Source organism: Pezoporus wallicus, unplaced genomic scaffold, assembly GCF_028554395.1.
Source record: "Pezoporus wallicus isolate ANWC-B61680 ecotype Strahan unplaced genomic scaffold, APGP_CSIRO_Pwel_v1 contig_5104, whole genome shotgun sequence".
Taxonomy (NCBI): Eukaryota; Metazoa; Chordata; class Aves; order Psittaciformes; family Psittacidae; genus Pezoporus; species Pezoporus wallicus.
In genome coordinates, this window is record NW_026637335.1 from 392,250 (window position 1) to 417,935 (window position 25,686).

A 25,686-nucleotide genomic window follows, 5' to 3' on the forward strand; every position below is an offset into this window, starting at 1 on the left:
CTTCCCCACTTGTTTTCTATTTTACTATTAAGTGCCAGTTTCCCTGTTGGAGAAAATTTACTGGACCAGAATCTCAGAGGATAACCTACTTTGTGAAAAACCAGAACTGATCAAGAATTAAAGCACTGGGGATGTTATATGTAATTTACCTATATGTAGTTTTATTGGTTTATTTTTTGTGTTTCCAATATCCTTTCACTGTTCACCTACACAAAAGAAGGTTAGTTTTCCTTTAGAATTAAGTTAATATATTCCATTTTATTAGCTGGCAGGGATTACATAACAGAGGAAAACAGGAACTTTCTGACATCAAATAAGAAGCTGGGTGAATTAATGACCTGTTATATATAGGCCCCAGTGTTCTTCCAAATGCATGTATTTTGCTAAACACCCTCTTCCCCAAAGTTCAAATTGACACTTGTATCTACACTTTTAGTCAATTTTACCATTCCAATCTTGTCTCAAAGCTCGTTTTAAACAATCTTCCAGTCTAATTAGCATTACCTTCTGGCTCCTTAGTACCATCCTTTTGGATATTGGCATGGGTAAACCACGCAGGTCTACTTGGTTTAGTACAGTGTAGCAAATGTCAGTGAAATAGAAGGGCATATGGCATATAATTACAGAACCATATGGATGCCAGTAGTGATAGTCAACAGTATTTGAACTCAAGACCAAGCAAGTCAGAGGAAGAGCAACAAAAGACCATCATAATCATAAAATGGATGTATATAATTTCTTTACAGCTCAAAGAAGCCTCTACATGTCCAAGCAAACCTACTGTGTCCATACAAGCACAGGGCTGGGGAGTGCAGTCTATATTATTTTTACCGTGGTTTGCAAATTCATAAACCCAGATTATGAAGTGATACAAGAAATCACTCACCAATGCACAGAGCAGATCAACCGCTTCTAGAATCAGCTCTTGGTGGCCAATCCGAGTGACTCCCAGTTCCTCAAGCTCCTGATGAGTGATGTGCAGCAGCTGCTCACCATTGATCTTTTCTCTTTCAAAGTTTTTAATGTATTGTTGGAGGCAGTCATCAAGGCCTGTTTGAAAAAGCCAACAACGCATATTCAGAGAACAGGGACAACAATAATAATTCTGCAATTCACAGAGTTTCCAAGTTGCTTGGAAATGCAAATATAATTCCTTGTTTGGATTTGTTATGGAAAAATGTGTCAAAAGTATAATTTAACTTTCATAGTTCAGTGCATACTGCTAAAGAGAAAAGTTTCTATTACTGACATTATTTTCAACACTCTTCATAGAATAGTTAGGGTTGGAAAGGACCTTAAGATCATTCAGTTCCAACCTGCCTGCCATGGGCAGGGACACCTCACATTAAACCATGCCACTCAAGGCTCTGTCCAACCTGGCCTTGAACACCGCCAAGGATGGAGCATTCACAACCTCCCTGGGCAACCCATTCCAGTGCCTCACCACCCTTACAGTAAAGAACTTCCTCCTTATATCCAATCTAAACTTCCCCTGTTTAAGTTTGAACCCATTACCCCTTGTCCTATCACTACAGTCCCTGATGAAGAGTCCCTCTCCAGTGTCCCTGTAGCCCCCTTCAGATACTGGAAGCTGCTCTGAGGTCTCCACGCAGCCTTCTCTTCTCCAGGCTGAACAGCCCCAACTTTCTCAGCCTGTCTTCATACAGGAGGTGCTCCAGCCCCTGATCATCCTGGGGGCCCTCCTTGCTTTAACACTAATTTTTATCCTCCATGGTACTCACTAGGGAGACCCAGGAAGAGCAGGGAAGCACAGAGAGTGCCATTACAATAAAACCCTTTTCTTCCGATGTCATGAGGACCCAAATGTAAATTTCGGTTATGGAAGAATATGATTAGAAGCACATTCTTCCTGGTATTCCTCTTGTCTGACTCTTCAAAGTCATACAGTGTAGCCACTGTATCGTACCACTCATGAGAGTGGTTTTGAGGCTCAGTAACCACCTCCACTATCTGCTACACCCGGTGCCAATATATTTATTTATTCATGTCAAACTCTCAACTTTCTGAAACTCAGTAACATACAAATGATTTTGTTATAAACCCTGTGATTAATAATTCAATTTTACTCATGAACAAAGAACTGTTCCATTTAGCCCTGAAAATTGATAAGGCAAGAAACGTTGTGTTAAATACAGAGAGCATCACCATTACGGTTAAATTAAGGGGAAGATGTTTGTGCAAGCGCTAAGAAAAGCCAATGGATATAAAGAAAAGAAAAGCAAGAGGCATATGAACGATATTGTTCTTGTTTGTCTCTTTAAAATTTCTCACAGACACAATAAAACCAGAAATAAAGCAAAGTTAATTGTGTTTTAATTTCCTGGATTATTATTATGGAAACTGGTAATGCTACCATTCACCTTAGGATCTTTGAAAGAGAAACCTGTAGGTATTTAAACATGTTTTGAATCACAGAGGTCCTTCTAAGTAACCAAATGACACAATATGGCAATGACAAACAGAAATACATTGCAGGAATCCTGGGGAACTGAAAGCAAGCCAGCAAATGTGGAATTTAAAACTACCCTGTAGACAAGAATACTTGATATTTCCATGTTTTTCTATTCTCAGGTTTATTAAATAGAGTATCTGAGGAAGAGAGATCTGACATCTTCTATTTGGCATGCTTAATATTACCACTTTAAGTCTCAGTTAAGCCAACATAATTCAGTTGACATACAAGGATTGTGATGACACAAGAATTGAATAAACAAAATAATGTCTTTGTCTTCTGTTCCAGAAATACAGGGGGATATACTGCAGTTTCCTTCAATGAAATTACCTTTCAAAATTACTCAGTTATTTACTCTGCAAACAGATAGTCCTAAGTTATGTTACAGTGCTCTTTTATCATTTACCATGTAGCTAACACGACCTTATAGCCACTTAGACGTATAGCCCATCCAAAACTAGGTCAGTGATGTAAAATGTCACATTTTATGTTGCTATCCATAATTATGAGCTAGTTTGGTTTAATTTTGCTTCTTGATTTTGTTTTGCTGGGGTGTTTTGTTTCTTTTTAACTCAAATCAGCAGTCTCTTTGTAACCAATACCTAAGCCTTTTCTCCGTTCTGGAATGGTTTGCAAACAGGACACTATTTCTCTGCATCTGTTTGTGGGTTTAAATAATTTGATGAACAAATTCATGTAAGCATATTTCAATTTGGATTGGTTAAAAGCTGACCACTGCGAATTTAACATTTGAAATTCAGAGCCGTTCCACATTCCTGCTCCCTGCTTGCTCAAGAACAATTCCAGAGCAAATTCCAAGACCCCGGTGTTTCAGGTTTGCTTTTAGTGACTATTTGCCTGAAACTCATCATAAAAAGTCACTAAAACTGATACCAGACACTAAATTATTTTGAACAAAAGTGAAGAAAAGTAGTTAAAAACCTTAGTATCAGTGGCTACAAATAAGCATTTGTAGTATTCAGAAAGGTTTAGAAAATACCAGATTAACATCACATCCTATAAAAACTGTGTAGCCAGATGTATTAAATGTCCCTTTGTGCCAGACAGAATGTACAACAAGAGCAAAATATGAAATTTGCATTATTCATACTGCTCTGTAATAGCTCCCCAGGGCATCTTTAGGAGGCATTTACTTAATAGTGCAAACAGTATGGCAGTTGACAACAGAATACAGAAATATATCATTAAAGGACCAGGCTGTCTCATAGCATGACAGCATTTGATAAATACACACACCGAGAAAGAAGTATTTGTCCATTGCTTGTTGCTTTTCTGTCTATCTAGGAGGTAGGAATTGTATTCCATTGTTCCTTCTCTTGCAATGTAAAAATGTTTTTGATAACTGTGAGGTGTTACGAAGCAGGAACTTAGCTAAGAGTAATTTCATTCTTTATTATTGTGGCTGTAATTGTTTTTAGCATGAAAATATCAAAGATGCAATTAGAAAGAGTATGGAATAAGATCATTTTGACTCACCAAAGTCAAGTGGAATATTTATTTCCTCATGCCACTCCTCAAGCCATTGCTCTTTATGCAATATTCTCAACATTATTTCTGTTTACAGGTAAGACTTACATTAGTTAAGACTCATTACTACAAACAACTAACAGGCATTAACTCTGCTTTACAGATAGCTAAATGAAATTAAACCACTAGTGCCAAGTTACACAGTATTGGTGTCAGGCAAGAAACACAGAGGCTTTCAGTTCTGATCCTGCACATTCCTACTTTTTTGGGGTACAGTTTGTAACTAACCAAAATATCCACCATACTGCAGTAAATTAATTCAAGGAAAAAGGTTTAAACATGTATGCTTTATTTTAAAGCTGAGACTTAACATGAGACATGCTGAGAGATCTGCTATATCGTCTCTGCTATATTGTCTCTTGTGCATTTCTTGGCCCAGGCAGCCAAGAAGGCCAACAGCATCCTGGCCTGTATCAGAAGCAGTGTAGCCAGCAGGGCCAGGACAGTGACCATCCACACCTAGCATACTGTGTTCAGGCTCAGGGGGGAACTTAGAGCTCTCTACAGCTACCTGAAAGGAGGGCTGCAGTGAGATTGGGGTCAGTCTCCTCTCCCAAGTAACAAGTGCTAGAAGAAGAGGTAACAGTCTCAAGCTGCTCTAGGGGAGATTTCGGTTGGATATTAGGAACAATTTCTTCACAGAGAGGGTTGGAACAGGCTGCCCAGGGCAGTGGTGGAGGCACCACCCCTGGAAGCATTCATAAACCATGTGGATGAGGTCCCCAGTGATACGGTTTAGTGGTGGTCTTGGCAGTGCTAGGGAACGGTTGGACTTGATTTGAAGGGTCTTTTCCAACCTAGTTGATTCTGTGATCCTTCCCATTCTTAAGTAAAAAGCTAGGACTAGGAAAACTCTACCCCTGTGTTCAAAGAGCAGAGGAAAAGCAAGCATCTGTGATATACCGACTGCCAACTACGCCTTTGCAAACAAGGCATGTAGTAAATTGCCTAAATCAAAGCGACATGAAAAAGAGGAGGCAGAAAAATCAGGTAGGGAGAAAGGGCAGGAAAAGACAAGCCAGTTAGCTCTAACATGTTTATTTTTAGAACTGCATACTTAAGAAAACAGAATCATTAAAAGAACAAAGCAAACCAACTTGTTATAAAAAAAACCCTCTGTAGAGCTAGCTAAAATTACACCTAAGTATTAACTCGGAGCCAACATTACAAAAGAGATGCTACATACTGTGGGCAATAAGACCCCCTGAAATTAAAATGAATTTTTTCATTGATGTAAAACAACATCATGTTTGTTTTACATTGAAAGCACATAGTTGCCATGTTATGTTAAGGTCTGTCCCTTTACCTCTAGCACTAGACAGAGATACTGATAGAAAATCACTGTAAGAATAAATGAAGGAAAAACATAAGTTGTTGCCTGCTATTCAGGAAGTCAAATTATATAGACAGGGAAGCTCTCACAGGGGGGAATGTGGTGACAATAACTTTATGAAGTGTGATCCATCACAAAAGTAATTTCTAAGTTTAAAAAGTCTAATTTCCAATTTTTCATAAATCTCTCCATACACTACATTTATTTGCTTCTTTTTTCCATATATTTTAGTTGAACTCTGTTACCTATGCTGGTTTTATAATCGGTCCTAAAAATTCCTCACCAAGTGATGGTTTTCTTCATACCACATCATTATTCCCAGAGGAAAATCTACAGCAGCTGGCTAGAAGAGCAGAACGCTGGCTGTGAAATGGAGGGGTTACGTGGAGGGCAGACAGGAAAGGTCTGTGCCAGTTCAGCTTGTCACAAACACGACTGCTCTCATGAGAGGATTCTTCTGACAGAAGAGGGTATGCAAAGTGATACGCTCCATTCTAAAAATGCAGCATTGCTCATTCTGCTTTTAGGTACAAGATGAAAGAGAAAGAAAACAGCTCAGTGGAAAAGCATTTACCACTGCTGACTTCTACAAGGAAGTGTTAAGAGTCCATTTATAGCCAGTTGGCAAAGAAGTCAAACCCAGCTTGACCGAGGGTCTGAGAACATACTTAACACCTTTCCTAATTAAAATAGCTTCTAAAATAAAAAGCACATAGAATACTAAAATGACAACTGCATAAAGGCTTACACACAGCAGCAAATTTGAGGTACATATGCAAGTGTCGGTAGGATCTGGATCTAAGGTACAAAACCTGAAAGCCAAGGGAATGATCTCAGCTTGTTCAGAATAATTACAATTTGGTCTGACAAGAGCAAATTAATATTCCTATTAATGTATCTCATTTGACTAATAAAAGCTATACAACAACTGTATCTGGTTTTGCAGGCAGGCAACCTGTGAAAAATCAATAAATCAAAGTGAAAAAGGGACAAAACCAATTTTCAAATGTCATCCTGCTGGATGCTGGAGGAAATCCACTGGAGCTGCAGTGTCCTTCAGGGAAGATAAATGCAAACAGTGACTGCGCTTGTTCGTGAGGGCAGGAATCTTGTATAATATGACCACAGTGCACAACAGGAACATGCCTGCACCAGCGCATGCGTCTCAGGAGTGTGAGACACCAGGGTCACCTAATAATTCAAGAGAAAACTGGTTGTACTGAAACTGCCTCAGGTGACAAGGATGAAAGAAAAGGATAGAAACACTGCAAAGAAGGGGAGAGAAAGGGCAAAAGACAACCAGAAACTGTGTGCGCTTTGAGAGTAGGAAGAGGGAAGACTGCTGAAGTAGGTTTGGAACCATAAGCAAAGAAACATTGATTCCTGCTGGTTTTTGGAAGTGACCTCGTACATGACCTTCCAGACAAGCAGGACTGCACCCGAGACAATGCACCTGATTCCACCAGTGGCTTCTCTTCTCAGGCAAAGCACTTGCAAGTCCAGGAAATGAGCTATTCACTATTAGACAAAAAGAAGTCTCCAAGTTCTGTGCTGGAAATTACCTAATTAATTGGGGAAGGCAGCACAACCTTCAGCTTACATATGCAGATCTGCTTGAATATATCCAATGTTTAACAGCATCTACAGCCTCAGCCCAGGCAGTTGTTGTCACAGAAAGTGAAAAAGTTGGGGTGTGCATTTTTTTTTTTAAACAAGTGGTGTTTTCTATATAAAGCAATATTTAGCAGCTACTTAGAAAGATCTGGAAGAAATCCACTGGTTTGTTAACAGCTAGAAGTAGGTGGAGAATATGTGCCTTTTCCTAAATGTAATTTTATTGAACACACACACACACACACACACACTCTCCAGTTCATGGGTGTTCTTTATCGCAAACCCCTTTGATTTACTACATTGGACTTAGGCACAGTGGGTCTTTTCCCATTCTTATACAACTTGTAACAATGAAAACCATCAGGTGGGTATTATTTGTTAGGGACATTAAAAGCTTCTGAAGAATTATTCAGTCCAAATAAAGAAAAGGCATAATCCTCAGGACCATGTTCCTGTTAGGGTGACTCTCAGATATCAGCTATTTGTTCTTAAAGCCTTTTCATGAGGAAACAAACACAAAAGCAAAACCAAAACACTGTTCGGAGTGCCTGGAGAAAATGATCTCCATACCCACACAACCCTGTGCTTGAAAACACTCCGGACACCAAGCTGAGAGCTTTACAGACCTAAACTTCCTTAAAGTTTGGAGTCTCTTTAGAAACTAGACTATCATGCAGTATTTGCATCTTTAAGCTACCCTGCTTATTACAAACCTGCTCTGTAGCAAAAAGGTAGCCAGAGTACAAAATTTCACCCAAAAAGTACATTTAAAACTGCAAGTTAGAGCAGGAATGCACAAACACCCCAAAAAGAAAGAATTAAGATTATTTTGAAAAAATAATCCCTGAATTCTGGCATTATCTGACCTTTAAATGCTTGACTGTGCAAGTATTATGGGCTTAAATGTTGCTTCCCAGATGAGTTTCCTCTGCGTCACTATAATATTCACACAGATACAGATGGATGTTTTAGATGCAAATACAAGCAGACTTTTGCTGCTTGCATTTACAGACCCATCATCTGCATGAACAGGAACTGGTGCAGAATGAGCACTTTGAATGAATGTTTCTCAAAGACCAACTGACACCCAAAAAGGCTGACTTCCAGGCTTCAAAGTGGGTTGAATTTCACCAGACAAACTGCTCCACTTGTCTCACACCACGGCTGAGGTCCACAATCTAACTTCTCTTGCTCCTGTTCTACTCTCCTGAGAGTGCCAGGTTCTTCATCAGCCCCATGAGAGCAGACACGCTCAAAAGCCAGCATCCAGCTTCTCCCATCCTCATCCTGCTGCTACATCCCACACACCAGCCTATGTCACTGGCTCAGTAGCCCTGGTTACAAGTATCACCTCACCCTCCTAATTTTTATCATGTTCCATTTCTCCCCCTAGCAAAATCCCATATATTTTCAACTCCATTTACTCCCAGCTTCCATGCCCAGTTGTCACGTGTTTTCCTCTTCCACACCACCCCTATTTTTGTGTTTTCTCTAGGTGAGGTAGGCAGCTTTGCCTCCCCTGTACCAGCGGGGAAGCAGTGTTATGAGAGCACAAGCTGGAGGGAGCTGGGAGTTTCCAACCTCACTTCCTCTTCCATCCCCAGAACAGGCCAGAGTTTCACTGGCAATGACAGATCTCCTCAGCCAAAAGCACCTCTGTTAAAAGGGGTGCAATCCTCAAGAAAAATCCATTGCAAGCTCATGAGCATATGAACTACACACATACACACTGAATAAAGGCAAACATCACAGCCTCTTCACCAGGAGTGCATGTCTGACACACAAACCAGCCTGCCAAATTCTGTCTAATAAACAAAACCTATGGGTATACTACATCATCATGGGCATGGCCAAGGCTTTCCCATTATCTCAGTGTCTGTGATTACAAGCTCTTTGGGCAGCAATTTTCCAAGATAATCATATCACCAAGACCAAAATTGTGCTGAAATTATTAATACTTTAAGAGTTCAGAGCATCTGAGGAGGTTTTGTAAGGGGATGTGTCAAGCAATATTAATAACAAATTATCAAACTGCTGCATCTATACAATTTGATGTAATAATATGACATCTCCCTTAAAGCGACATTAAGTGACTTAATATAGTTCTGCCTTCACTACCTGTGTCTGAGTAATAGGAAATGAAGCCATTTAACTTCTTCCACAAAAATTGACACGTTGTTGAGCTGTGACATTATCACAGAGGCAATAAATAACCAGAACTAGGCCTGACCTTAAGGATACTTCTGGAAGAAAAGTGTCACCCTCAGAGAATGTATCACATTTTCAGACACAAATGCCTGTCCCTGCTGTCACATTCACAGCAATCTTAACCCCGAGGTATGTCACTGATGCAGTTATTAGTGAATTTCCCACAGAAGTGATAAAAACCAGAAGTGTCTTTATTAGATTGTTGTATTAATAAAAAATTAAGTCTTTCCAGAGCCTCAGTAACTTTCTCCATGATAAAGAGAGATTTCTGAAGCAGTTTGGCTGAAGTGACCTGGACGTGCTAGCAAGCTTCAAAAAGCCAGCACGTTCATACCTCCGTTTGTCTGATTATATGCTTCCCCTTTCCAATGTGACTAAGCTGAGAATACTTGGACCCCAAATCTGCCTCATTACCTTTGTTTTAACAGGGTAATGCTTTGGCCAAATGCAAGACAAGTCTATTTTCTGTACTAGACTCATGTAACACGCTGCTTTTCTTTTTCCAGTCAGAGTTTGATGAGAATCTCTGCTGGCAGAAGCACTGGCTCCAAGTTAGAGTGGTACCTTTGTACATCCTTGTGCCTCGTACAGCTCTGTGCGTGGCTGTGTAGTGAATCGGGTCAGAATTCTCTCCATGTTAACTTCACTCCTTTTCGTTACCAGCTATTTTTAACTGGCACAGATGCAGTGGAATACACCAGTGGATGAAGGAGCAGATGCTTAAGCTGGCACGACTGCCAACGAACATTCTTTTCAAGCTACACCACGAGAAAGCCATATTTGGTAATTCTTTACTTAGTTTTCTCTCCTATTTGCTGAGATGGCAAACGTCTGATCACCATCCCAGCCATTGCTCTGGCCATCCTGAAACACACCTAAATTTTAAAAAGCTTTTAGGGTTAGCTAGAAAGACAATATAAAATAAATTCACAAGGCAAAAAATAGATTTCATATTTCAAGGAACCTTTATTTATACTCAAACCAAAATGCAGAACCAGCATAATTAAATTCTCAAATCTCTACCCACTCACAAAAGAGCAAAGATCTGTGTCAGAACAGCTCTGGTGTTGACTGAACATCTCTAGGATCAGTAGTAACAGTTAGAAGAAACAACATCTACCCTGCATACCCCAGGGATAGCGTTGCTTACAAGTAGGGAACTGAGGTGATCAAGTTTTGTGTTTCTCCTTTTTGCAATAACTGGCAAAGGTTGTCTTCTCATCTCCCTGGACTGGAGGGTAGTGGTGTATTACAGTCCTCTATTAACCTGCTACCAAAGATGATGGGGAAAAGAAAACTAACAGACCAAAACCAAAAGACAAATCAAACAAAAACCAACCAACAAAAAGGAACCATTCTTAGGTGGAAAGAAAACCATTAGGAAATCAAGTTTCCTTCAGTAGAGCCTAAGCACGTTGTCTCTATTTTAGAAAGGTCAGCAACTGTAATAAAGAGGGAGCTGCATTAACCATGTTCTTATTTACAAGGACTAATCTTAAAAGCAAAAGTACCAGAACAAATAGATATAACTGAAAGGTCCTTCCTGCAGCTTCTGAGGATTTATCCTCCTTGCACTCCCCACAGGCAAGTTTCTGACACAGGCTGACCTTCAAAACACTAGTTTGGTATCACGCAAAACCATGCCAAGCAAGTTTTTGTACAAGTTATAAAGAGATATTCCCCACTTTTCCCTTGTTCCCTGTGAAGAAAAAAAGATACCGAAGAGATACATAACAAGTCTGTGAGCTGATCAACAGAGGTAGAAAGTACCTTGTTGGGCAAAATGTATGCAATTTAGGTGAAATTAGTTCTTCCCTAGAAGTATCTGATGAGCCCTTGCTACAGGGCTCTACAATAAATGCAGTTCATATTCAAAGACATCCAGCATAACGCCACAGATGCTTCAGAACACACTTCCTGGCCAAAACATGCAGGAAGAAATGGAAATTTTCTGAGGCATACGTTCGGCTGCAAGATGTTATCAGCAACGTAAACCTGTAATAGGACAGCCAGAATCTCTGACAGCGTTCTCTGTCGGAAGTGCCAACACCTGCAAAGCTGAGTGGTGATAAACTGTTGACATAGAAGAGTCAAACAAGAAGCGCTATGGATGTTTCAGTTCCAAAATACATTCATTCTTGTTTCAACCTCATTGCCCTATTTTACTAAAAATCCTACGTATCAGAAGAACAGCCAAATCCAGTGTAGGTGTTTGTAGTGAAAAGCCTCAACAAATAGCATTTCTGCTCAACACAGTTTCTTCAACAACTATGAGTCTACAACCTAATTCACAACTAATAGTTTAAACAGCTGCAAGATACAAATCCTAGAAGTAGAAGGTGGCCTTGGCAAATCCTAACACAATTGCCAAAAAAATTACTGGGAAGCTGCTTTCGGCTTTCTGTAATAGGAAGGAATAGGAATGTAAAGGAAAGACTGGGATTTGTTGCTTTTCAGGGCTCTTTAGAACCTTTGGTGATGGCATCTGTTGGACAACAACTAGGGAAGAGTCTATAGATCAGTTGATCTGGGCTTCCACGCATGCCTCTCTCTCATTCCTTTTACTTCAAGGAAACACTGAGGGAGTCATGCACAACACTGCAGCTCTTGTTTATGCTGTCCTGTTGACTCTATAAATCTGGACGATGTTAAATTAGGTTCTTTACTTAAGTAGTTGGGAAGAATTAGTTCTACTAATTGATAGTTAGCTTGGTTAAAAGGCAGGTGGATTTGTCAGGAATTGTTGAGCAGCTGTCAGGAAATTCCCAACCTGGGAATACTTTTGTCACGACAAAGGATGTGAAACTAGCATAAATAAGCAAATGTGAAGAAATTACAAAACAAAGAGAAATCACATTGTAAATCCTACTGAAGAAGCTTTTCTCTTTCCTTACAGTTACCCATTTTTATTCCACATACTTATGTTACATGACTATGCCAAATTTATTATAGTTTTTATTGAACAGAATGAGAGCTGGAAATTTTTATTCGCTACCAGTTTTCATGCAGTATCAGATTAAGATAGATTAAGTCTCTGGCGTCAACTACACGATGAAAAAATATTACTACATCTTAAATCACTATTATTTTGTGTTTTCATTCTGAATTCTAAATGTTTTGCTATTTGATCCAGCCATAGCTTATCCAAGATTAAATACCTTTGTGAAGTAACATGAAACAGGCTAGAATCTTATCATATCTAGAGCAATATATAGACAAAGTCCATGAATAAAATATGACTGAAGCTCAATGCATAAGAAAATTCTAATCAGCCCAGCAAGGAAATAAGGTTATTGGTAATTCAGTACAAAAAAAAAAAAGGTATAATCAAGTGATTACAAACCATTTTAAAACCACAGGATATCACTCACTCATATGTTTGAAATACTACTTTTTCCATGTACTTTAAATGATTCAATCTTTTACATGGCAGCACACAAAAAGGGACATAGGTCAGGCCTAGCACCTGAAATTTGTTTCTCTTTGCCAAGAAAGCATCAGGCTGGAAGTACTACAGAGTCCCCATCTCAACCTAAACACTGGTGCAGCTATAGAGCCTCCTATTGCCAGAGGATAACAGGAGAACCAACACAGTTCTTGGACCATTCCTAGTTATTTTCCTGTTCTCCATAAGTGAATAGTTCAAGCTTCTTTTTTTTAATATCAGACAAGGAATAAGAGATATGTAATAGTAATGAGAACTGTCCATAAAAACTCTAAATAGAGGTGCTAGTGAAAACAAATGTATTAACTCACTAAAGATACAGACCCAAAAACCCAGAGCAATGCACTGTATTAACTAGGCAGGATAAATTAATTCTATGGCAGCAAAAGTAGCACAATATGAAATAACGTTTCTGGAGATATTCCTCATGGCTTCACAGGGAGCAGGCTCTTGTCCTGCTGCAGCAGCCTTTCCCAGTAAAGCCTCAAAAAGAAAAGTCCTTTCTGGCTTACCCTGTTTATGCTCCAGAGAACTAAAGATGGAAAGACATTAAAGGTTAGGGAGCGCCTTGAGACATGCTTAGGAAGTGATTTGATCCTCTCACCACACGTTGCTACTATACATGATACTCACAGGCAGGAGGCTGCAACAGAGAGACACGCTTTAGATGACATCCTCTGGTCACTGAGCATAACCCTGAGATAACATGGCTGGGAATCTCAAGTGGCACCAAGTTATACCCAGAGTTACACAGAAGGAACAAGTTCTTGGAAAAGTCAGTTTACAAATAGATTAAAGAACTACAGGTTTCTTTATGAAATAAAATAGCTGTGATCAGAAAAAAGCAGGGAAGTAAGACTGAGATAATCCAAAAAGGTCAGAGAGTGAGCTAAGTATGACTTTCACACTTACAAAACATTTTGTCTTTAAATAATGATGCGATTAGCTTTTTCTAACTGGCCTTTTTCCTGAACTTCTGGAAGTAAGATATGAAACAAAGACAGCTTCATTTCTCAGGATGTCACTAATTCTCCATGAAAATGCATTGTGTCACCTATTGCTGCAAGGATTTTTCCTGTGATATCACTTGGTAAATTAACAAGCAAATCTGGCAGCTCCAATCTCTTTCAGCGAATATGAAAAAGGTCAGAGCATCCTGGATCCAAGAGATATTCTCTTTCAAACTTTTCTATTAGTAAAAGCAAAAAGAAAACTTGAAATGCTTTTATGTGAGTGTTATACTACCTGATTTAAAAGGGAAATGTTGCCATTTATAACAAAGGGTTTTAGCCCGCATTTGATGATTAAGTGCTTACAAATAGGCTATAGCAGAGGTGTTGCAGAGTCAGGAAAGTGCTGGAGGAGCAGAGCTACTTGAAGGAATACATTACACAACTGGCCCACGACACAGTCAATCAAAAGAGCAGGCAAAGAGCAAATATAACTTGGTTGCTAATTTTACAGACCACAGCGAAATTTCAGGCTGCTTCATCACTAAGAGGATTTAGCAAAGATTCAGCTACAATTTGCTTCTTCAGTAGGTGGAAATAGAAGCCTGGTGCACCTGTGTTAAGAGGATTGTACATGTAAAGGGTGGCAACTTGCATCTTCACTTCAGCCAGAAGCATAGACACATTTTTATGGCATAAGAGCATGTGATTAGTAGTTTTAGATACTGTTGTGCTGCAACTATATGCTTCTCCAGATGATCTAGATGCCCCATCCCTTGAAGCGTTCAAGGCCAGGTTGGATGGGGCTTTTGTCAGATCATAGAATCATAGATAAACTACATTTGAGAGTGTGACTTGTTAAGTAACTTGATAATGTACAGTAATTGGCAGTACTATTCACAGTGTTTCTTTTCCCTAAGAATGTAGACATAAGACTGGAAAAATTCAAATTGTGATGACATTTCCTACACATCTTAGGATGCTATTGGCTCCCTAGGACCAATTTGCAAATCCTAACTTTAAAAAATAAATCAGGTACCTGCAAACATGCTAAAAATGGTCTACGAATATTGAACATCCTTGACTTCAGTCATTTCCAGGGACAGGATGAGAAGTTAGTATTCCCTCTAGAGGGCTTCAAGGTCTGTAGTATTTCACAAGTCTTCTAAGTTATTTTTCACTAAGTGACTGCACTACTGAGGGTTGGAAAGGCTCATTGGTGTTCTGATTGCTCCTGCTTTAAAACAAAAGGCACAATTACTTAAATGCATAGGTAACACTGATGAGCCTGTCATGGCTACTGTCCTCTTCTTGCAATACCATTATAGGAAAGCAGAAAGTGAGACGGAGACTGTATGATTATTGTTACTAGAAATGCTGAATAACTTTTCAGTTTATGCTTTCTTGGAATATTTCTCCCTATGGAGAACCTGACCTCTCTTTAAAGATTATTTTAATACCACATTAATATTACTTTAGAATATAACAAGACATTCTAAAGCAATGCCTATGCAAAAGTCACATACTAAATAAACTCCTATTTTAATTTTTCCTCTAAGTCCGCCTTGTGACAATCTTGCTAACCAAGTTCCTGGTTCAAAGAATGTATACACTACTAGAAAATTTAACTGACGTTTGGGGCTTCAAATTTAATCACATTGTCTTAGTGTTTCCACATTTGCCACAGAAATCCTAGGCCTGATAAGCTGAGATACTTTTGTGCTGTATTCTTCTGCAAAAGCTGTGCTTTGTATGTCTACATGTCTATTCACTACCCCTCAGCAGCTCTTACTTTTTAGGTACTGATGTGTCTACTATACTTCCTAAGATGGTACATTTCTTATCCCCTTTGATAGAAAAATGTCACAAGGTGCAGTTCCGTAATGGGCTCGAGCCAATTTCAGACCATGCTGCTGCCAGGAAAGGCAACAACTTTTCCTCCCCACTCCACTTGTATTGGCGTTAGTAATTTTACATCAGCACAGTGCCTCAGATCCGCCTGTTTCAGCAAACTGAAGGTGAAGGGAAGCTCAACCTTTTTTGTCAAAAGCCTGTGAAACAACTTTGGTTTGAAAATCCAGCAGCTGAAGCTGTCATTTTCTGCTCTTCGCTGCCACTTGCTGCTACCTCCAAATGTCTTTGTGGCTGCATGCTGAGCTGTGCTGGGGAACTGACCCATGTGAACAATGGCCCAGAAAAAAATAAAAGGAAAAGTGTTATATTTTGGCAGATGACTGCTCTGCAACACAGGCACAGAAACAAGAGCCAGCATTCCCAGGAGACAGGGCAAAGAGGAATTGCGGGAACGTAAGAAGCATAGAGGTAGAACACAGAGCGCAACAGATGAGTCCTTTTCCAACAGGCAAAAACTGTTTTAGTCCCGAGTGCCTCTAGTGGTTCTTCATGCAAATATGAGGAATGAAACCAAAGATTGTGTCAACGAAATTGTAAGATGGTAGACAGCCAATTTTGATATGCTGCACTAGGAATTAAGAAATCATCAGTTAAATCCTTGGCAGTTACAGAAATTCTTCTTAAGATGTATGTTCTGTTTAATTTCATGACTGAAACAGCAGTCAGACTGTATAACTCACCAAATCAAACACATTTTCTTTTAAAATAGAAATCTAATTAGACTTATGTCCATCTTACTCATGCCCAGATTACTGGGCACACAGCTATTTGAGGAATAAATGTTTTATGAATTCTGGTCTGATCACAGGGGGTCCTATTCTTTGACCAGTCATTATTTAAGATAGGAAGCACTACAGTGATGATTTGTGTGAACGTGGCCTTGATCCAACAAAAAATTTAAGTGCCTGCCTCGCTTCCCTGTATATTGCTAATCCTCCAATTGATTTGAACAGGGATATTCACATGATTCAAATCAAACTTAAATGCACTGCTGGAGCAGAGCCAGAGTGCACTGAATATTGCATGACTGAGCCCATGAGGGCCAAAGGTTTGGAGATGGTCCCATTCAATTTCACAGATCGAAATTCATGTCGCTGTAGAAGGACATCACACAGAAAATTTATATCTCACTTAAAGCTTTCTCCATTTTGAAAAACACAAGAATTAACACCTCTATGAAATGTACTGCTATGTATGTGCCTGACAAAAACATACACACAATGCACAAACCCAATCTTCTAACCTCAATGTTAAAAGCATCCTCAAATCTCATCACCTTGAGGTCACCTGTGTTTTGTGTATAAAATGAGATACAAAGTACACTGAGCTAACGCTGATGTTTGAGATGAGAATTGAGCATGCCATATGGGCAAGAAAATGATCCATTTCTGTTTCTTCAACACACATACGTATCCAAATTGACGTGAACTGTTACTTATGATACTCAAAGACAGAAAAACAGGATATCTGTTCTCTGTGCTGGCAGAAATGGTGTCCCACAATATCGGTACGTCTTCAATAGCTCCTTACATCTGGTAGACCCACTGAAGTGGTCAGCCACACATCTGAACAAGCAATCCAGTGGTGTAGCTTATCAGGGGACAAGTTAAAGCATATTTTGCCATCTTTCCAGCTATAAATAGCTAATCAAACTCTAAATGTTGACAAGATAGCCTTGAAAGGAATACCTCCATCCCACTTCAGTGATAACATGTAATGAGTTTGTCTTGCATGCTGGGAAATGTTCATGTTTCATTCTGAAACAGGTTGTTACATCTTGCTACTACAAAGTTGGCAGTTGTGCAGTATTTTGGATATACTGTGAACACATTTTGATTTGATTCTGGCAAGCTCCCAGTTAAGCTGAACTACAATGAATGCCAACACATTACGATTTCTTTCAGTAAACACAAGCCACAGTTTCTTAGGCAAACAGCCATATGCCGTGTTCTTGCACTATTCATTTTTAACCCAAAGAGCTGAATTTAGCTGTTGCTTGTGAGAAAAGAAACAGTCAATGTAACTCCTCTGCACTTAAAAAAAAGCTGAATTTGTCTCAGTGTCAGATAAAGATCTGCATGGAATGGCACTGCACAGCTGTTATCAGCTGGAGAAAGGCAATTGCATTTCCAAGGACTAGAAGCCGAGGTGACAGCAGGAAGGTGGTACCTCCTGTCCTCTCTACTTTTCACTGCGTTTGCTTTGAGTTGGGGAGGATTGGCTTCTACAGTCACGCACGTTTCAGAACTACCACAAACCATCACTTGCTGCAACATGGGGATGTCCAACCATGCCAGTTTGAGGGGTGCTTTCTGACTGAAGTAAACTCCCTTTGAGAATATAGAATTTTATTTTAGAGAGAACCTCAGAATTTCAGTTGAAAATGCAGGAAGATGAATGAAGCCTTGGAGGGACAGGGCCAGAATTCAGAGCTCACCCCTTGTTAAAGATCTCATTTCTCACAATGAATGTGTGACATGGACTTCCAGGCAGCTAAATATGTATTTCTCAGAAAACTGTTTCTCTTCAAAGTCTAATATTGATCAAAATATTCCAAATATGTCATCATTTCTTCAAGACAGTTCTGACAAAACTGTTTTGGTAAGCCAGTGACAAGCAGAAGCACTGAGAGCAGACAGCTCTTTAAATGTAGCAGAAATTACAACTCTCTTCTTTGAAGCCTGTCCAACAGACAAAAGAAATGGGAGAGCTCAAATTCACCTAAAAAAATAATAAGGAAAAATTTCTAGGCTGAAATGCACTTACAGAGTTTCAATCACCTTCCTGCTGAAAGGAGATACTCCAAGGTTACCTCTGGCTTCTTAGCATACAAGCTGTCAAGAAGCACAGATACATAAACCTAAAGAGCTTGGAGCTCATCATAATTCCCTATTTCACAGGTAGGAAAACTGAGCCAAAGCGATGTAAAGCAATTCTCATGAAATCACACTGAAGAGCAGTGGGAGAACTAGAAATAGGCCCATGTCTGCTCACAGCTTTCATGCAGGAGCCTAATTAACTGGGAAAAATTCCCATCTTCTCTAACAGAAGTGAAAGGGAGATCACACCCTAACTAATCCTCCACCAAAACATTCATGGTCTCCAAGAGAAAAAAAGGAAAATTTATGACATACACTTTGGTCTCTCTTTTTTTTGGAAAGAATTTCTAAGTATTTGCAATAAGCGCTGTTCAAGCAGCATTTTCCTCTCCTGCATTTAGTTCACAAGTGTTCATCATCAAAATAAATTCAACCAAGTATTGTAAACGAGGCAGAGAAAATTACATCCACTTGATCTACGACATCTTTATCACATTCTTCATGCCAAAAAAAGATCAAATTACTACGTATTATGTATTCACACATTCTGCTGCTTGCTCTTTAACTCTACTTGTTTTCCCACACATCTCTTGTTCATTTTGCAAATGCTATCTTTACATCCTTGTCTTGTTTTAGTCCTCCGTACTCCCATTTCTTAGTATCTCTGCTCTCTGATTTTAGATTGGCATTCTGTTTATACCATTTGCTTCCTGCAGTGTCAGCTCTAACTCCCACTTTCTAACCTGAGCTTTCTGTTACCATCCCTACCAACGTGCAGCTGAGCGGCTGCTGGGAGCAGATATATTACAATTTGCAGTCCACCCTATCCTCTTCTAAACAATTCTAAGTCCACTCTGCAAGTATGCAGCATTCCCACTTTTCTCCCCCTCAAACAGCATGCCAGTGTTATGTCAAAATTAATCCTCTTCAAAAGCTTTGTTAACAAGTTAATAAAACAAAATAATCAATTATCTCCTGTCTTTCTCCTGAACACCTTTGTGCTTAAAAAAAAAAATTCTCAGTCCTTGTTTTTCCTAATTTTTAATCCTAAGTATTCTCATAATTCTCCTACAAGCATTCCTCTTGCTGCAGTAAATCTGCAGGTCTCCATATCTGTGCATGGTTTCAATCTCTGATCAGGAGATGGGACAACAGAAGAGTCAACTTCCAACTGCAAGGAAAGAAGTCTTTGAAAAATTTCAGGGTAATGCACAACCAAGACCCCTCAAAAACAAACAAAGCATTTCACCATTGTTTCCATAACTGAAAACCATCATGGACTGCAGTATGAGCAAACTCTAGTTTCTGCCTCATTTCAGAACCAGAAGGATATAAGCTGCTTCTTCAGTTATAGTGCCTTCTTATCCATGGACCTTGGTGATGTCTTTTCAGAAGTGCAAGCATGAACGTAACTGTTGATGTGAAATAGCACTGTAACGCTTAAGAGCATCAGACCTCAGCTGAAAGGCTCTTCATTTCACATTCATATTCCAGAAAAATTTGGAAGATTCCACTTTCCTCACCTCACAGACACCAAATGGTAAAAATGTGAGTAAGGGCTGCTTAGAACTTTTTAAACTAAACTAACCTATAATGTGCACACTGCTATACCTTGAACTTATAGATAGAAAATGATTAAAAGTTCCTCAAATTTACCCTTCTCTCCCAGTTCCCCTTTGTGAAGTGTAGTTGTCTCACACAAAATACTTTTTCACTCTTACTCTCATTATCCTCTAATTACTCTGTCCTTTTTGATCTTAAGCACTTATTTCTTCCCTCTCTCTTGAAAAACATCAAGTCTCTCTGGGAATCCACCTCCAAACTCTTTATAGCTCATCCACCAATTTACCTTCCAAGTCTCACAGCATATTTTCTCTTCCTCTTGCACACATTTCCTTTCTGCTGGCTTTTTTAAATTGGCTTCTTTCACATTCCATCAAAAGTGCTCCCTTTCATTTTCATGAAACACATTAACAATAAACTTAAAAGGCTGTGTCAATAAAAAGACTGAAATATTGTCTGAAGAGAACTGTATGACTTTGAGAACTAGATCACTTGAAATTGAATGAAATAGAGTAATACAACAGGTCATGCCATGAGAACTATTAACAGATTACTGCTACTGTGTGGAGAGTCATTAGTTAGAGGACAAAGAGGGAAAAAAGAAAAGGGAAGTGGAAAAGCAAAGAACCCGAGTACTCTAGGGACAGAGGACTGCCTGACAGCAATGAGCCAGGGCTGTGAGGAAGTGAAATACAAACCTCAAGCAAATTGGGAGATAGATTTTCAGCAATTTAATTTACTCATACGCAAATCAGCCAAAGGTCTGCGGTGATTTCCTTCTTCTCTATTGTAAATCTGCCAAAGTTGCCTTAATAATCAGCTTTATTACTATTAAGCAAAAACATGCTCCTGAGATTCTGCCACAAATATAAATAACTTGAAGTGCACTCTAAAAGCTGATTGCCTTAATTATTTTGTATTTGCTCATTTTATTTTAAGAGTCTGGAGTGCCATGTTGGATTCTCTTAAACCCAGAGCCTACCAAATGTATTACGTGTCCACGCTTTAGTTTTCCCTCAACAGTACACCATCTGGAGTGCCGAAACAGGGAGAGGTGCATCCTACTCTCCCACCCTGCTGCAGAATCACATTGATTCATTTTTCTAAAAGAATGTGAAATTTCATTATTTGACAAATAAGACTTCAAAGTTTGAAATCAAGTCAGTAGAAAAACTTTTATCACAGCAGCAGTCAGAAAAATTATAGTTACTGCTTCTAGGCGTTTCACGCAGCCCATCCTGCTCCATCAGCATTTATCACACCCTTCTTTTCCATAAAAAACACTCCCAAAATTCAGATAATCTTATGAAAGATGTTCTGATTCTCTGCTCAACCCACTGCAATTCTGATTTCAGCAATTGTTGAGTTCACATTTAAGAAACTTATCTGGAATAACACCTAAAAAGAGAAGCAGTGGCACTGAGAAAGTGATGACAACCTCAAGTGTTACTGTTCAACAGGTTATATTTTATATAGCAGACCTACACACACAAAAAGAATAAAGTGGAGTTGTATATGACAAGTGAGGTGTTCCACAGGGAGAGTTCTTGTTTCTGGCTACATCTGCTCATACAAGCCTTCATAAGAATTATCCCTTGCCTTGTCAAGTTTCAAGTGCCTGAGGAGATATTCAATTCACTGCCACTGAATTTAGCATATTTGCAGCTACCAGTGTAAGTTGCTAGCATAATTTCTGGGTTAACCAGGCACTTCTCACATCACATTATATTAATACAGTGTAAAATTAACTATTGTCACATTTATCAATTTTATCAGATTACCAAAGTTATCACATTTTTCTAGAGAGTTTGCACAGCTCATTATATAACAAAATGATCTACTACTACCTCAGACTTTATTAAACTTTAATATTAAACCTTTCTTCAGGCCTGTGAAACTTTGTGCGCATCTATTAAGACTATAAATATCACAAATGCATTAAGAAAAATAGACCTGAAAGTGTAAAACTATTTCCTCAAGTGTGCCATGCTGCCGTGGAAGGAAGAACAGAGCAAGGTTTCAGAATGAAAAGAACCAGAATTACGGGAAGTATCCAATAATTTAGAAGGGGGAGGGGGAGTGTTTGGGTTTTATTGATACAAAAAATGAATCAGGAACTAGTTAAAAGTGGTTTCAAGAGTGTCAGATTTATTCATGTAAGTCTTCATTCTTAACATGATTTCTACCAAACTTGTCTAGTGGAGGAATCGGGTTTATTTCTCCAGTCCTCCACAGTCACGTAATAATCCCCTTTAAAGATTTATATCTCATTCGCAATCTTCTGTCTCTCGGGTACTGGGACTCCTTTGAAGAAAAGATGCCCTATGAGTTTTCTCACATTTGAGGTTGGGTTGTGTTTTGTGGTGGACTGTTTGGTTTGGTTTTAAAACTTTTGGAAATGTTCTAATTAAACACCTTGTAACAATTTCTTATTGCCCCCAATTTATTACATAAACTGTCTGCTAACAATTCCATTTCAGACAATGCTCCAGACATATTTCCTCTGCAGAATATCCTCCTGATCTCCTCTAGTAAGGCATTATTTATTTTACATTATATTTTCAATTCATCAGACAAAAGACAAATGATGTTATGTATAATATAGTTTATAAGAGGAGCATGTAATGCTCAAATTAGGCAATTATTCGTAAAACAGTTGTGATGAATATTGCACTTAAACTCAATCATGCTCATTTTGGATATATCTCTGCTACTATGTACAGGCCACAGCCTCCTAAATGGATGTAGAGATCCAAGCACTGAAATGAATGATTAGCAGAAAAATTAAACTTTTTATCAAAATGCAACTCTATTGTTAACAGATGAAAAATGAGTGGCTCGAATGACTGCAGCAGGAAAACCTAATAACAGCTCATTGTAACCTGTCATCTCCTGCCACAGCACTTAATTCATAGTAACTTATACTCACCAATTATTTTGTACCTGCATGTATTTTTATCTCTCTAAAGTAATTTCAGGGTTCAGCTATGCAATGTAATTTCTGAATTAGTGGTTTCCAGGGAATGTGCTATCAGAGTAAGAGACTGAAAAAAAAGAAAGGGGAAAGAGGGAAGATGGGAACCTGCTTGGAAAAGCATGCTAAAGGTACTTTCAGGATTTGAACATGAAATGAAAGGGGGGAAAAAAAGAGAGTCTAAAAATCAGGATGTTCCCACCATTATGCTAGGCTTATTTTCCAATTCTTTGCTCTAACGGCAGAACTAAGAGAGAGTCAGAGGTATGAAGCAATAGCACATATTACCAATCTCAGCTGTTGAAAAGTTTCTAAGTTTTGCTTCAGATATCAAGTGACATGTACCCCTCATTCAAAAATTTAATAAAGAGCAAGTCAATCTCAATTTTGATGCAGCCACAATGGTCTAAGCATCATCTAAAGATGCATTTGCTAGAAACTTTATAAATTTACTGAGCAACAGTTTGTTAGCATAAAAACCAATTAGTAATATCCAAATTCATGCTATCATAATGAGAAATGCTCACCTTTGAAAATACATGCATATATAAAAGGACTTTCTGATAATAAACTAATAGATATAAATATCACTGTTGAACTACAGCTGATATACAAAAGGAAGGAACTGACAAATTGAAAGACTATCAGTATGCAGCGGAAAGTAAAATATACAGGTATCAGTGGGCTCATAAATCTCTGATACCATCTGGGAGAGCCCTGCAGCCATTACGCCATTATCCAAAGTATTACTAATGTGAGTGAAATCTTCATAAGAAAATGATCCTTATCAGCCTGTAAAATATATGCTATTCCATCAGAAAAGCTCCAAAGCCTTCCGTGCTCAGCTTTCCATCACAATCTCCTATTGGTAACTTCTGCAAGTCAGAGCTACCCAGGAGCCAAACAAGGCTTTCACTTCAGTTTCCTCAGACGGAAAAAAAAGAAAGTAGCAAAAAAAAAAAATCTTTATTTTCATTCATGGTTGACTTTAACCTGGAATTTGCTCATTTTTATGACAGCCAAAATACATGAGACAGAAAGCAATGCTTGACTCAGCAAGAGAGGGGAAAAAACCCTTCATTTTCATAGCTTTAAAAGGTACATCCTTCCTTTTTTAAACTATTTTGGATCAGTTTTTAGGATTTATAATATTAGAGAGCATTTACAGCTTCACAGCATTCTCAGTTCAGTGAAGTAATTTTTAAACCTTCACAAAAAGTCTCCCAAATACAGATCCTAAAGTCACTGTCTCCAAAACTGAAACTATGGAAGAGCATGAAGGCCACCATTTTTTTTGTGTATAGCATGCTCATAATACTAATTTCATAATGCCATTTGAAGCAAATTATTTCTTAAAATGACATTTTAGAGCTTTAACTTTATTGTAAAAATATCAGCCAGTAATTGCTTTTACCAGCAGACTTGGAGAAGCCATTAGTATGATTTCAGTTCTGTAATCAACGCACACTCTCAGCCGCAGAATTCAGTCTGACTCATTCCCTGCACAGACTCTAATTAACTTCCGAAGGAAAGCCAGGGGATTCCTGTGCAAGTACTAATGCTATTGAGACATTATGCAAAACCTCACCTCTAGGAAACAATCTTGTTTAACCATGATTGCATCTCAGCAACAATGCAGAAAGCTTTCTAATTTTGGTCATGAAGAAAATATAATCCATCTGTCAGCAAGAGTGAAAGAAGAGTCTTTTTTTTCTTTTAAAATGAAAGCACATCCAGAAAAATTATTGGGAAAACACCATAGATAAACTGGATCCTATATTAGGTGCTTTAAACACATACGATATACTGCACGTTATTCAGTTATCAATTAAGAAGCTAGTGACTTCACACTCCAAGCTTGTGAGTGCCAGCACTGCTGAGGCTGCCATTGCCAACAGGCTTTTTCCAGGAATAGAGTGGGGGGAAGAAATCTTACATTATTTACACAATGTCATGGAAATAGTACAACTGAAAAACCAACCTAAAAATCCCCAAACTATGATCCCTGAAGAACATTTGGGGTTTTTCCAGAGTATTTAAAAATTATTAAAAACATACATATTAACTAAGGGGACATTGAAATTGATCTTTAAAAGAAACAGGACACAGGTAGTCTAATTTTTAGTATTATTTGTATTTCTTATATTTTTCTCTCTTAATTACATAATACACATAGTCCCTTAACCCTCTCCTATTCAGTTCCAACATCCCATATTTATACCTTGACTGCTTCTGCAACAGACTAAAAATCCTCATTTTCCCATTGCAAGCCATTCCTGAACACATCTCATTCATTTTGGGTATTATTATTATCATCTTATCAATCATCTTTTTTCATTGCTTCCTTTAAACCAAGATTTTTATATATCTTCATTTTTCACATCCATTGGCAGGTGATTAATTTTTTACATTCAATTACCACAATTTCTTTCTGTCCCTCATTAAAAATCTCTGCTGGTGTTAAATAAAAGATCATGGCAAATAAAATGGAGAGATTACAGAAAGATGTAAATAATGATGACAATGGGGCAGTTGTACGGCACAATTTGGATCATTTCATGTTTGACCCACTCAAAGTAGTGCATTATTAAAATGGTCAAATCCATTTTACACATCCAGGAACAGACTGGAGGGCATACTTTCAGAATGGGGGCACATATCAGGGAAATCAGATACTCTGAAAAAGACTTGAGATGGGACAGTAACCTAATATGAGCCCCAGGATATAATGCTATGGTAAAAGATACAACTTGATCCTTAGGTAAATATGTAAGAACGTAGTGACAGAAATAGGGAAGTAATTTTACCTCCAGATGTACCATGGGTGAAGTGGTACTTAAATACT

The 25,686-nt window shown here is 38.5% G+C and overlaps 1 protein-coding gene across 2 annotated transcripts in view; it reads right to left on the reverse strand.

Moving 5' to 3' along the window:
* LOC130596793 (connector enhancer of kinase suppressor of ras 2-like) overlaps positions 1–25,686 on the reverse strand; it is a 187,442-nt gene that overhangs the window by 124,072 nt on the left and 37,684 nt on the right. For both annotated transcript variants that reach the window (XM_057404747.1, XM_057404746.1), the window contains exon 2: positions 887–1,050. In XM_057404747.1, coding sequence (XP_057260730.1) covers positions 887–1,050 — 164 coding nt within the window. The remainder of the gene's footprint in view (positions 1–886; positions 1,051–25,686) is intronic.